Source organism: Pristiophorus japonicus, chromosome 2, assembly GCF_044704955.1.
Source record: "Pristiophorus japonicus isolate sPriJap1 chromosome 2, sPriJap1.hap1, whole genome shotgun sequence".
NCBI lineage: Eukaryota > Metazoa > Chordata > Chondrichthyes > Pristiophoridae > Pristiophorus > Pristiophorus japonicus.
In genome coordinates, this window is record NC_091978.1 from 195,868,964 (window position 1) to 195,884,351 (window position 15,388).

Here is a 15,388-nt window from a genome sequence, read left to right on the forward strand (position 1 = left end):
CCGAGGCCCAGAGGGCGGAGGGAGGCCCCGAGGCCGGCGGGAGGCCCCGAGGACGGAGGGAGGCCCCGAGGATGGAGGAAGGCCCTGAGGACGGAGGGAGGCCCCGAGGACGGAGGTTGGCGGGAGGCCCTGAGGACGGAGGGAGGCCCCGAGGACAGAGGTCGGCGGGAGGCCCCGAGGCCGGAGGGAGGCCCCGAGGCTGGAGGACGGAGGGAGGCCCCGAGGACGGAGGGAGGCCCCGAGGACGGAGGGAGGCCCCGAGGACGGAGGTCGGCGGGAGGCCCTGAGGCCGGAGGGAGGCCCCGAGGACGGAGGGAGGCCCTGAGGCCGGAGGACGGAGGGAGGCCCCGAGGTCGGAGGGAGGCCCCGAGGACGGAGGGAGGCCCCGAGGTCGGCGGGAGGCCCTGAGGCCGGAGGGAGGCCCCGAGGATGGAGGGCGGCGGGAGGCCTGGCGGTCGGCGAGGCCCGGAGGTCGGGAGCGGCGAGGAACGGAGGTTGAGACACAGGAGTGGCGCGGCGTGGACCAGCAGCGGGGTCAGGGCCCAGCGAAGAGCAGAACGGGCCAACAGCGAGTTCGTGAGGCTGCCACTGTGTCCTTTGAATCCCAGGAAGAGTGACCCTGCGGGAAGGAGAAAGGAGGACAGCAGGAGTATCTGTTTGTATGTACCAGGCCCATACAGCGGAGCCTGATCTCCAGTCGTCTTGAAGCCCCTTGCCACTGGACCAAGACCTTGCTCGTAACAATAATGTTACTAATTTTGGAGAAATATTTGAAATTTTGCTCACTGCAAAATGCATGATCCCATATATACATTGTTAAAATACACCTCTTAATCCTGAAGCTGCAAATTTTCTGTTTGCTACCCTTACACTGGCCTGTCTTATTGGTTTCTATGCTTATCCAAGGGCAGACACGGGAATAACTGCATCTGCACAATGCATTAGGGCTTTGGGCAACAGGTATTAAACTGGCTCAGTAAAATGATACAGCAAGGCCTGGTGAGGAACCACGTTATGCTTATTTACATTTAAAGACTAACAAAAGGTAAACAAAAGGTGAGTCATTTATAAAAATTTATTTTTACAACAATATTGGCAATTCTGATGCTAATAATGCAATGTGGCAGGCTAATCCTTTTAGATGCAGTAGTTTTTGTCCTGTTTTTTGAAAAGAATCTGGTACTTTTTGTTCACATACACCCTTTTTGGCAGCAGGTGATGTTGACATTTATATGATGTTTTCTGAACAGCTCAGTGAAAATATTTCAAAGCTGTGCAGAGCTGTAATGAAGTACACAATTCTGTTATTTGTTGTTCATCTCCAAAGTAGCTCAAACATCTGAAATTCTGCACATTCTAGAACACATTTTTACAAATGCAGTTACTTTAAAAAACAAAATCTTTGTGTACTTTAATTTTTGGCTCATTATGCAAAAGAAAATTATAATTTAATAATAACTCAGATTTCAACCTCAGGACCCAGTACTGTTATCATATGTTGTGTGATGCTACTGCTGGATAGTAAGCTTGTTAAAAATATTCACCTGGTACTTTTGCAGGGATTCTCCCAATTTTCTGCCACAACTTTGGTAGAAACTCTAGAGAAATGGCCTCACAATTGTTTCCACCAATCCTCCATAAAAACAACAAAGGGAAATCTGCAGAAATTCTACCCCATTCTATCAAGAGGGCCCCAAGTGCTACAAAAGTACTAGATGTGTAGCAACAGTGCCACCTAATGGGGAAGCAATTACCCTGACTGAGCTAACCAGTACTTATTTTCAACCTCAGGATGCATGTTACATAGAATTACATAGAATATGCAGCACAGTAACAGGCCATTTGGTCCACTCGAGCCTCCTCCCACCCTTCCTCATCTAACTCTATCAGCATAACCCTCAATTTCCTTCTCCCTCATATGCTTGTCTAGCTTTCCCTTGTCCTGATTTTTTTTTAAGATTCAAGCTCTGATTGTAACATAAGACTACTAAAGGTGGGATATAAAATTGGCAACAGCCAGAATCTATAACAAAGACTTCAATTCCATGAGTGCTCAACAATAAACCTTAGGCTATCCTGATGGCTACTCATTGGTTAACCGAGTCATACAGAACAGTAAGTTTCCAAGTTCTGGCTGATGTCACCCATGGCAGCAACAGGAACATTAGAATTGACCTCAGCTCCCCTGAGTTATGAAGGAGAAAAAAAAAATCAGCCAAAGTTCCCATTCCTGGTTGCCATCTGCCAACCCAGACCAAGACTTTAACTTGGTGCTTTAGATTGGCAAACTGCTAATTCATTGGTTGGACTAGTGGCTAGAGATGTGATGGAAGCTACTGAATATTTTAAAGGAAACAAACATTCTTAGCTGATACTCACGTATCGGAGCTCCAAAGAGCACAGCATCCAGTGCCTTCAGTTGAAGCTTCTGTCTGTGACTCCGGTCAGTGATTTTCAAATTTGAGATCATAAAAGGAATCTCATTCACAGCTAACCTGTAAGACAAACACAATGATTTTAGAAATGTGATGCTTATAACAATGAGATAACAAATGTAGTAATGAGGAATTCATTTGTACAATGTGGTACAACTTGCTTTTCCATAACTTATATTTATAATTTTTCCTCCTCTTTACTTAAGGTGCTGACTTTTGCTGGACTAAGGTTCCATTGGCATAACCAGCCCACCAATCAATCACCCAAAGTGGTCATTCTTGGTGAGTCTAGATGGTGAGTTTTGGCAGGCTAATTGACTGTGGAGCACACCACCACTGAGCTTCATCTTGTTCTCACTCAAATGTATGCAAAAATGCACTTTTCAGCAGGAGTCACTAACTGGCAATGCTGGACCAGAGGTGCCGAGAAATGCCGATTTTCGGGCGGGAAGTGGGCAGGATGGAGGTGGGTTGAGTCGGGTTTCCCAATTGTTTATTTTTAACCCCGCACCCATCTCCTCCCCCGCCGACGGTTAAAATTATCTCCCAGGATTCTGGTTGAAGTTTTTCCTTCCTGACCCAAGAGTGGTAGGACCAACTGTAGCACCCCCCATCCAATTACTGCCCCAGTGAGGAACAGCTAACTCAGCACAGATGACAAATCAAGCTAGAGGGAAGGGCCCTACCCGTCAGATCCTTCATGCACAGTCGGGGTTTCAGAGACACGGCACGCTGCCCCCAAGTTGGCTGTGGTGCAGACGAGACTGTCATCCATCTCCTTTGGGACTGCCCCTTTGCAAGGCAGGTCTGGAAGGAGATGCAGTGGTTGCTGATGAGGTTCATCCCAAGCAGCTTCGTAACACAGGAGTCTATGCTCCACGGACTGTTCCCAGGGACACACACCGAGACAGACATCATCTGCTGCTGGAGGGCCATCAACTTGGTGAAAGAAGCACTTTGGTCTTGCCGAAATTTGCTGGTCTTCCAGAGCAAGGAGATACCCACGTCTGCATATTGCAGACTAGCGCAATCCAAGATCCAGGAGTACGTGCTGAGGGACGCACTAAAAATTGGTGCAGTCCCTGCAAAGGCACGGAGAGTAAGAGCTACAGTTTAAGGCCCTTCCGCCATGGTAAACCCAGGGGCTGGAATCAGTATAAAACTCCCCTCGGGCTGTACTTGTAAACCTTTGTATACAAAGAGCACCATGATCTGAAAACACCTATGCAGTGTCATGTATAATGCAAGTTCTGCAACTGTTTAGTAATGTATGTTGTAAAGAAATGTAACTGTACCCTCACCCGCTCCGTGTACTGTATAGTGCCACATGTAACGTAATTTGCTGACTGTATTACAATGCATCCTGGATTGTACTGAATTGTACCCTGAAATGTAAAGCAAGCAAATGTATTGAACGGAACTGCCGTCAACATCCAAATGTATTGTATGGAATTGCTGACCGCATCCAAATGTACTGAACTGCCTTCCAATGTATCGTGCAAATTTTTATATGAATAAAGTATATATTTTGAAATGTAAAAAAAGCTAGAGGTCCTTTGGCCTGTATTGCTTGGTACTACACTAGATGGTGCCTTTAAAATCGCATCATTGGGGAAATCACACTAAATTGCTGTAAATATCAAACACAGGAAGGCTGTGTCACCACTTTTAATCTAAACTTCAGACCATAAGAGCTGCCTTTTAAAAAAAGATACATAAACATTTGGAAAAAATCATGTTTTTCTATCAGAGGAGATGTGTTCCAATATGCAGGTTATTATCCATATTCATGTCATCAGACTGCCTTGAGATGGTTCGTTAACGCTAGATTCTGGAAGGTTCTTGGTTAGCAGTAACAGTTATGGATTGTTAGGTAAAATCTATTACATTTCAGAAACAATTCAAGCTTCAGATAAGGTTAAAACTTAGGGAAGGAATAGCTATTACTAAAAGAAAGAACTTACATTTATATATAGTGTCTTCCATATCTTGAAGATGTTCCAAAACACTTCATAGCCAATTAATTACCTTTCAAGTGCAGTCACTGTTCTTTTTGTACAAAAACTTCATATCATCTCGGTCAGCCTTTAAGTAAATCTCCAGTTTTAGGGGTGTTTTAATTTTACTCAAGAGGAAGAGAAAACCCAACAGTGATCAACTTTCAGCAAAACTAACCTCGGTAGGCCAACTCCTCGAATGTTGTTTTCCTGGAAAATCTTTGCATACTGTGGCAATTCCACAAAGTGCACTAACCAGTCCATCGTTTCATCTACTGTCCAATTGTATACTGCAAGAAAAAGGACATACTTATTGAAAATTCAAATATTATTGAATTCAACAAAACCGTGTTAGATCAATATATTAATTAGCATCAATGAGGAAATGTTCTGAACCTGTACAAATCTTTTTGTCTCTCCTGTACCCCTACTAATGTCCTACAGAGAAAGAAACTGCCTTCCTTATTCACTCTGGCCGATACGTGACTCCAGTGTGGTTGACTCTTGATTGACCTCACTTGTATCAAGAAAGGGGCCCATCACCATTTTCTCTGGGCAACTTGGGATGGGCAATAAATGCCGGCCTTGCCAGCAATGCCCATATGCCAAAAATGATTTTTTTTTTTTAAAGCAATTTTTCTGGACTGTTATGTTTGCTGTGTATCATAGTCTGTCAAATTGATCACAGAATTGACAATACAATCTTTCCTAATGAACATCAATTTAATTTTTTTTTATATCCGAGTGCCACAATTTCTTTAAAATTATGCCTGCTATGAATGTACTTAAAAAATTGTGACCGATTGTTCATTTAAGTAGTTTTCGATTTATCACTTTTCATTTGAGAATTTTTTTTTAGCCCTTTCAACTTTCTTTAATTTTAACAGTTTCCTCCCTTCAGTTTCCCTAAATTATTTGGAATAATTTTGTTTTTCCAATAATATGATGCGACGAGAAAAGATTTTCTGAAACTTAAAACATATTGGCTTAGAAATCCCGGTCGAGGAATTCCCACGGGCAAACGACTGAAAAAGGGAAAAAAAAGACGCGCACATATCTGTTCCTGCTGCGCCCACTCGAGATCCTGGTCCTGAGGCCTTCAATCCCTGCGCGTTGGGACGTCTGTAAGCTGAGGCTGCAGTCACATAGCTCTGGGCGGCTAATCAAGGTACAGTATTTTCTCATTCATAAATAATGGGAACTCCGTAAGTAGAAGTTCCCATTGTAATGATTGAGAATCAGCCCCCAAACACCAAAACACTGATTAAAAAATAGAAAATATACACTACATATTTAAGATTAATTTAAATTAAAGTTATTAATGTCTCATAAAAAAAATATTTATCCGATTTAAAAAAATGTAATTAGGGTTTTAAATAAACTTACCATAGTGGGGAGGGTTTTTAACAATAAAATGTGTTTGTTAAATGTATTTTATTATGTTTTTGTATGTTTTAAAATGCTCACACCTGTAAAAATAGGCTATGCGCCTGCTTTTATCAGGCGCAAGAGTTTTCAAGACATCCGCTGGGCAAGATATGGGTAAATACCGCAATCTTGCCCATGCGAATGTCCTGGATGTGGAGATGCGTTGGATCTGTCAAGCTCCAGCTTGACAGATCAGAAAAGCCGCTTTTCCGATGCCTTCCCGGGTCTGTAGAAACTTCGTACGGGCCCGGGAGGCCAGGATTCCTGCCCCATTCAAACTCGGCAACATATTGGCCTGGAAATCCAGGCTCCCTGGGTCTGTACGGACCCGGGAAGGCGTCACAAAAGCTGGTTTTCAGCGCACAATGTGCATGCGCTGAAAACCGGCTTTTCTGATCTGTCAAGCTTGACAGATCGCACGCATCTCGGTAGCGAGGACATTTGCAAGAGCAAGATTGTGCGATTTACGCATATCTTGCCCAGAAAATGCCCTCAAAACCCTTGCGCCTGATAAAAGCAGACACATAGCCTACTTTTACAGGCATAAGAGTTTTAAAACATACAAAAATATAATTAAATTAAATAACACGTTTTATTGTTTAAAAACCCTGTCCACTAAGGTAAATTTAGTTTTAACCCTAATTACAAAACTTTTTTTAAAAAAATCAGAAAAATATATATTTTTTTCGAAGGCATTTATTAACTTTAATTTCAATTAAGTCAGGTGTGTTTTTTTATTATGGTGTTTTGTGTGTTTGTTTTTCTCATTAATAGCAATGAGAACTGGTAGATACGGAGTGCTCATTGCTATTAATGAGAAAGCTGTTGGAATAGTGCACCTATCTGTTGTGCAATTACATGTGACTGCACCTTCTGCATGTGAACCTGGAGGACGGGAGCGTGCTTTGCAACGCGGGAAGAGAAGGCCTCTCCACCGGAACCACACGCTCCTCCCAGACCTCTAGGTAATTTCATCCGAAAGAAGCCTTCGATCGGAATTTAGGGCCAATATTCAGATAGATTTGAAAAATGTGCATTTTAAGGCACACTGTTTACAGTTGTAAAATAACCTGTGGGGACTCATTCCAGACCAGAACGCGGAATCACACACATTTTCTCTCATTTTTCTCCAGTTTATTTTATTTCCTGTCTGGCACTGTACATACAGGCGGTGATTTACATCTTCCTACCACACACTATTTTAATAGTTTATAGATATATAGATTATATTCCTAGATGAATAATACTAGCTAATTTCTAATCCTTGTTTTCAGGACCTCTTGAACAGACATGGGGTACGTAGATAAGATCCAAATATTTTTCAGAAAGTAGATATGGTTTCACTATTTAAAAATGAATAGTATAAAACCGCTTTTCTAGAACAACAAGCATTTTCATCAAGTTTAATTTGTAGCCTTTGTCTCAACAGAAAAGAACCCAACAACTGACACACTATCTGCTGACCACTTTAAGTGCATTTTGTGAAAACATGACACTTTATAAAAACAATTACACTCTCCCCTGGCATTGATTGTAGTAAATCCAAGATAGGGTGGGTGTATTTCTGCAGGGGTATCTCCCGCTCATACGCCATAAATCTGGTGCAAGAGCCAGAGAAACCCTGAAGAACAGAGTAAACATCATTTATGCAATTTTTCCGGGGTTTCTGTGGCTCTTCCACCAGAGTTACAACGGATGAGCAGGAGAACCCTCACAATATTTATGGAGAAAAGTACTATATCAGGTTACAAGGGTAAATTATTTGAAAAGACCAGCAGTAAGAATGCAAATTATAACTATGGCAATTGTGCTTACTTATTCACAAATGTTCAGCACTGAGAATAGAATCTGTGGCCATTATTTATTTATTTTAAGATATGGGTGATTTATTTATGTGTGGAGTATTGAGATTGCAATTTATAGATATTAAGGTCAAGGCAATGTATTAAATGAAAGATAGCACTAGGAATATATTTTGTAGATATTCGGATCAAGGCAATTTATTAAATGGATAGCAACCTTGGTAATATAGTTTATCAGCATTTATTTATTTTAAGATTGGTGGCAGCAGATTGTTACAATTAAATTTAGAGGCAACTTTAATGAAGATGTTAAAATACACAAAGGATACATTTAATCATATTATTGTGGTATTTAATTATTTAACTTTTTTAATTCATTTAAAACATTAGAAATTTCAGTTCCTCAAAAAAAGGCAGTAAAAAGTTGTTCAACGAGCATACTGTTTTCATCAACAAAAATAATGGTGAAAAAGTGAAATCAGATTTACCCATTATAAATGTTGACATAAGCAGTTTTCATTGTAAATATTCAAATTAAAAGCATTACAGGAATTAACACTTGTGGAGAGGAAACCCATGCTATGCAAGATCTTTAACAGTATACTAATCAGTGTTCCATGACGCTCTACACTGTGACAGCCTTCAGTTTTCAGGTAAAGCAGGGTTAAAGAACAGGGGATAGTTGGACCAGGATTTACAGACGTTGGTTAGTCACCACTTTAAAGCCCTAAATGCTACCATTTTCTTCAATAATATCTGGTTTTATATTATTAATTATAGGTTAAAAACAAAAAGTACAGAAACTTGAGAAGCAGTTAGTTGCAGCATAAGAGGTTCTCTGCAGTACAGGCTGAGATGATGAAAAACTGAATGGTTACAGTGCGACCCCTGGCAGGAGGGTGTAACTAAAATGTGGCAAGGTTCCATAGCCAGATCTCATTACAAATTCTGACATTGTAATTCATAATGGGAAAGGGTGACAAGTAGTACAGGCATAGGTAAGATGTTTTATATTGTAGATAGATTTTCAGTGACAGGTCAAAAATTCCTTCTCAACATTGATGCATGGGAGAAAATATCAAGTGAAACATCAATTATTGTTTGAAATCATCAAATTAATTTTAACCCAACAAATAATATAAAAAGGTTGAAATTCTTCAAGGCAGCAGAGAGGTTCTTGGGGTTGTAAAGAAGACAATAAAAATGCTACAGCACCAGCTAGACGAAGTACTTCAGGCAATAACCATTGTAGCGTTACCTTAGCTATCGCAATAGATGCATTAAGTGCCACATAGACATTACTGAAATGTTATATAATGTCACAATCATGACACATCCAAAAACGCTCAAGAACGTTAATATAGGACTTGCTAATCTGCCTGGTTATTGCACATAGGGAGTCAAGATCGAGTACAGTAGTCAGATCACTGGAGGATAATTGGACCAGAATGGGAGACAGTGATAGAAACATAGAAATCTGCAGCGGAGGAGGAGGCCATTTTGGCCCATCGTGTCCGCGCCGGCCGACAAAGAGCCACATGGCCCTCGGTCAGCAGCCCTGAAGATTACATATAAACCTATGAACAATGGCAGACAGATAAAGAACATCCAACCCAACCAGTCCACCCCACAAAACTGCAATACCCCATATATTGCAACATTTTACACTCCACCCAACCCAGAGGCATGCGAAGTCCTGGGAGAGGCAATAAACCAGATAAAAATGCAGGCCAACTGGGGGAAAAAATCTGGGAAAATTCCTCTCCAACCCATCCAGGCGATTAAAACTAGTCCAGGAGATCACTCTGGCCCTAAGATTCCGCGTAGTACTTACCATCGTGTCTGCGCTCGCCAAAAAGAGGTTATCCAGTCTAATCCCACTTACCAGCTCTAGGTGCGTAACCCTGCAGGTTACAGCACTTCAAGTGCACATCCAAGCACCTTTTAAATGTAGTGAGGATTTCTGCCTCCATCACCCTTCTAGGCAGCGAGTGCCAGACCACCACAACCCTCTGCGTGAAGAAGCTTCCCCTCAAATCTCCTCTAAACCTTCCACCAACCATCTTAAACCTATGCCTCCTCGTAATTGACCCCTCCACCAAGGGATAGGCCCCTGCTATCCACTATATGCAGGCCCATCAAAATTTTATATACCTCAATGAGGTCTCCCTCAGCCTCCTCGGTTCCAAGGAGAACAAATCCAGCGTATGCGATCTGTCCTCATAGCTAAGATTCTCCATTCCAGGCAGCATCCTCGTATAAATCGCCTCTGCACCCTCTCCAGTGCAATCACAGCGACCAGAACTGCACGCAGTATTCCAGCTGTGGCCTAACCAGTGTATTATACAATTTAAGCATAACCTCCCTGCTCTTGTATTCTATGCCTCGACCAATAAAGGCAAGCATTCTATATGCCTTCTTAACCACCTTATCCACCTTTCAGGGATCTGTGGACAAGCACGCCAAGGTCCCTTTGTTCATCTACACTTCTAAATGGCCTACCGTTTAATGTGTATACCCTTTCCTTATTAGCCCCCCACGCAAATGCATTACGTCACACTTTTCCGAATTAAATTCCATTTGCCACTGTTCTGCCCACCTGACCAGTAGACTGATATCCTCCTATAGTCCATGACTTTTCTCTTCATTATTAACCACACGGACAATTTTAGTGTCATCTGCAAATTTTTTAATCATACCCCCTATGTTCAAATCTAGATCATTGATGTATACCATAAAAAGCAAGGGATCCAGTACTGAGCCCTGCGGAACTCCACTGGAAACATCCTTCCAGTCACAAAAACATCCATCAACCATTACCCTTTGCTTCCTACCTCCAAGCCAATTTTGGATCCAAATTGCTGCTTTGCTCTGGATCCCATGGGCCTTTACCTTTGTGACCAGTCTACCATGTGGGACCTTAATAAAAGCTTTGCTGGAGTCCATACACACTACATTGTATGCACTAACTTCATCGACCCTCCTGGTTACCTCCTCAAAAAATTCAATCAGATTAGTCAAACACAACCTCCCCTTAACAAATCCGTGCTGACTGTCCCTAATTAATCCTTGCCTTTCTAAATGTAGATTTATTCTGACCTTCAGGATTTTTTCCAATAATTTTCCCATCACTGAGGTTAGGCTGACAGGCCTGTAATTACTTGGCCTATCCCTATCTCCCTTCTTAAACAAGGGCATCACATTAGCTGTCCTCCAGCACCATCCAAAGAGGACTGGAAAATGATAGTCAAAGCCTCTGCTATTTTCGCTCTTGCTTCGCTCAACTGCCTGGGATGCATTTCATCCGGGCCTGGATATAGGATTGGGGAGGAGAAATGCAGAAAATGAAGGGGGGGGGGGGGGGGGGGGGAAAGAGAAAAAGGATGAAAGCATGGAATAAAGAGAGTAGGAGTAAGGGAGAGGATATAGAAGGGATGCGAACAGAGGCAGGAGAATGAGAGGGGAAAAGGTGGAGGGAGGGAGGAGGGGGGGGAGGAGGGGGGGGGAGGAGGGGGGGGGAGGAGGGGGGGGGAGGAGGGGGGGGGAGGAGGGGGGGGAGGAGGGGGGGAGGAGGGGGGGAGGATGGGGGGGAGGATGGGGGGGGAGAGATAGGAGGGGAGGATAAGGGAGTAAGGAGGGGAGGATAAGGGAGTAAGGAGGGGAGGATAAGGGAGTAAGGAGGGGAGGAGGAGGGGGCAGGGGTGGTAAAGGGAGAGAGATGGGGAGGCAAAGGAGGAAAGGGGTGGGGGGTCCAATATTACTGTTGCATCGGGGGGGGGGGGGTCGATGCCGCTGCTCAATGGGTGAAAGTTTTAATATTTCTGCTCTGTGAGGAGGGATTTTCTCTTCAGCAAGGTAAATGTTGGGACTTTAAAAATAAATTTTGCCACAGACAGAGCTTGAAATAGGAGTTTTCATCTCAATGTAAATGGAATGTGATTGAATATACATATACATATACACACCTAACGTTCTACTCCTTTGACCAATGAATGACCACTTTTTTGAAGCCAGACATGGATTGGTGATGGATAATAGTTGTGTGAAACTGTAGTGCAGAAAATAACCAGCAGAGGGAGGCCAATTCCTTGACAAACTGAGTGCATATGTGCTGCTTTGCTTATGGTTAAATATTGTCATATTACATTTAATGTAGAAAAGAAAAGCACTGCACAGCTTCAAAACATATTTGTACTAACTTAGAACATTACAGGAACTTTGCCTTCCTTAAGAGGCCAATAGTAGTTTATCATTTGAATTCATAAACAACAGCAGAACTATGACCCGGTTTTATTTATTATTCTGGCTTTTACTATTGTTTTCATTAACTATTATGTAATATTAAATGTTTGAGTTATGTAAATATTTAATTATAACATCTGAATAATTTCCACAAATTTCTAATGATTGAGAGTTAGAGAGCCGGAGACACATTAAATTAACTTTAAAAACCTTGTGTTACTTTTGTTGCTGGAATGCTGCTATAGTCTTTAACATAATAGTTATATAATATAAATCAATAAGCCACTTGTTCCAACACTCTGAAAATATTTAAAGTGTATTTCAACCGAGTAATGCAAAGCGCATGACTCAATTAAATCCTCTCTTCTGACACCAACAAAGCCCTAAACTAGGATTCCAATCTTGTTACGCTGCCTCATCCAATCACATGATGCAAAGCCATGCAAAAGTTGTTATGGCAGTGCTAACGCAAAACACAAACTCTAGTCATAAAATGCAAACCGGTTAGGCTACTGTCACGTCCGGTAAGCAATAATCGTCAACGTGATGAATCTATTCAACTTAATGAATCTATTTCCACAGTCAAACCTTCCTTCATCATTCTACCATGCACAGATAGCATATTCTGCTTTATAGAATCATAGAATAGTACAGCACAGAAGGAGGCTATTTGGTCCATTGAGTCTGTGCCGGCTGGCTCTTTTGAAGAGCAATCCAGTTGGTCCCACTTCCCCTGCTCTTTCCCCATATCCCTGCAATTTTTTCTCTTTCAAGTATTTATCCAATTCACTTTTGAAGGCTACTACTGAATCTGTATCCACCACCCTATCAGCCAGTGAATTCCAAATCCTAAACACTCGTTGGGTAAAAAAGTTTTTCCTCATGTTTTACCAATCACCTTAAATCTGTGTCCTCTTATTATCGACCCTTCAGCAATTGGCAACAGTTTGGGCTAGAAATTCGATAGTGCCCATTTGGGTTGATAATTTTTAAAACTTGAAAAATTAGTGCCAGGTGGTAATGATTCTGGCCTTCCACTAAAACAGCTGTTTGCACTCCAGGAAAGAACTGGAGCGCTAAATCAAGCGCTAATGACCTCAGTATGGTGCTAGAGGTGCTACCAGCAGAGCGATTATGAATTTCAGGTGCAATGCAATCGGGAATGAACATTCACACTGGTTCTTTCCAGCTCTTAAAGAGGAGATTGCATCATTGTACAGATCCTCATTAACAGCATTGCTGGCTGTGAAAATGACCAGCAACCAAATGAATTCCCCTGATCGTAATGGCTGATCCCACTCCCAGGGAGAGAGCTCGTCGTTTCACCTACCAGACATTGGAGGCATTGGTAGCTGGAGTGGAACGAAGGAGGCCATGGCCCCAGATCTTCAGGATAATGAGGAGGGAGTGGCCCAGGAGGTCTCGGTCAGTAGTGTGGTCGTCCAGAGCCTGACAGTGCCGAAAGTACTTTCAACGACCTCATTAGGTGGTCAAGGTGAGTATATTCTTCAACAGGTCCGACACCAGCATCGGAACCTCAGTCTGTACACAGTGCACAAACCACCACACCCCCACCACTCGTCCACCAACATCCACATCTCGCCTCTTGCCTACAATTACAACTATTCAGCTATGCACACACATCTCACAAACACATAGCTGCACTCTCACTCACACACATTCATTTCTCTTGCAGGTCAAGATGGCCCACAATAGGAGGGAGCAGCAGAGAACAGGCGGGGGTGATGCGCAGCTCTCGGACCTCGAGGAGCGAGTGCTGCAACTCATTGGGCAGCAGGTGGTGGGCGCCGTGGCAGTCAGCAACGTCGACCCCATTGGGGGCAACGGAATTACCATCTCCTCTCCTTCTCTCATCCCACTTTACCCTCACAAAAGAAAGCTTTATCACTTTCTAGACCCTGATACTGTCTGCATTCATTGCTCTATTCCTGCCCCCCTGCTGTCACCTTACTGCGAGTCCCTGTGCCTTTATGCTTTCAGATAATCAACAACCAGATGAACAGCCTGTCCGAGCCTCCCATTGAGAGTGAGGAAGGAGAAGGGGAGTAGGAGCAAAGTACCACATCATTGCATGTTTCAACCGCAAGTACCATCTCATATACTGGCATTAAGCAATCTTCAGATGCAAGTTTAATAGAGGGGTCTGCACTGGATGCTGCAACCGGGATGAGCGGGCAACAGCAAGGCCAAGGGGAAAGGGTAGCTCGGGAGCCAGCTCCCCGAATGACGAGTTCACGCGTGAGTTCTGCTGCACATGTCTCAGATGAGGACCTCGATGGGGAGGCATTCACAAGAAGGGCGATGGCCATGCACTCGGAGGAGATGATAGGTGCAATGTCAAGGGTGCCCAAGAGCCTCTCGGCAATGTTAAGGAACATGGGTGGAGGAGTCCGCCTCCATTAGTGCACAGAGCTTTGCGCACACCATGAAGCCCATCACTTCCACTCTGCAGAGGATGGTGGATGCCTAGAGAGACTGTGGGGATGGAGACCTCATGACGCGCATCATAGGCGGTGTGGCAGCTTCCATTGCAGTACAGGCAGAGGCAACGCAACGTCTTAGTGCTATAATGGAGACAATGGGTAGTGGCAAATATCAGGTCCTTCATTGAAACACCTGTGAACCCATCCCTTTTTGTTGTGGAAGCATGCCTTCCTCAATACGAGGGCCCGCCTAAGAAGAGTAGCATGGATACAAAACTGGCTAAGGGATAGAAAACAGAGTTGTGGTGAATGGCTGTTTTATGGACTGGAGGGAAGCATACAGTGGCGTTCCCGAAGGTTCAGTACTAGGACCACTGCTATTTTGATGTACATTAATGACTTGGACTTCGGGGGTACAGATCACAATTACAAAATTTGCAGAAGACTCGAAACTTGGAAGATCGTAATAGACTTCAAGAAGACAGAGGCAGGCTGGTGGAATGGGCAGACACATGGCAGATGGAATTCAACATAGAGAAGTGTCAGAGGATGCATTTTGGTAGTAAGAATGAAGAGTGACCATACCTGCGAAATGGTCCAATTTTAAAGGGCGTGCAAGAACAGAGAGACCTGGGGGTTCCTGTGCACAAATCTTTGAAGGTGGCAGGACAGGTCAACAAAGCAGTTAATAATGCATATGGGATCCTGGGCTTTATAAATAGAGGCATAGAGTACAAAAGCCAGGAAGTCTTGCTAAACCTATATAAAACATTAGTTTGGCCCAACTGGAGTATTGTGTCCAATTCTGGGCATCACACTTTAGGAAGGATGGTAAAGGCTTTGGAGAGGGTACAGAAGAGATTTACTAGAATGGCTCCAAGGATGAGGGATTACAGTTACAGGGATAGACTGGAGAAGCTGGGGTTGTTCTACTTGGAGCAGAGAAAATTGAGATGAGATTTGATAGAGTTGTTCAAAATCATGATGGATTTAGATAGAGTAAATAAAGAGAAAGGGGGAAAACTGGCCTCCTTTGTGCC

General features: G+C 43.2%; 1 protein-coding gene across 6 annotated transcripts in view; it reads right to left on the reverse strand.

The window, feature by feature from the left end:
* The window catches only part of stim2b (stromal interaction molecule 2b), a 272,216-nt gene that overhangs the window by 69,591 nt on the left and 187,237 nt on the right, over window positions 1-15,388 (reverse strand). For all 6 annotated transcript variants that reach the window (XM_070870611.1, XM_070870621.1, XM_070870631.1 and 3 more), the window contains 2 exons: window positions 4,611-4,722; window positions 2,380-2,495 (listed from right to left, as the gene is read on the reverse strand). In XM_070870611.1, the coding sequence (XP_070726712.1) occupies window positions 2,380-2,495; window positions 4,611-4,722 (228 nt within the window). The remainder of the gene's footprint in view (window positions 1-2,379; window positions 2,496-4,610; window positions 4,723-15,388) is intronic.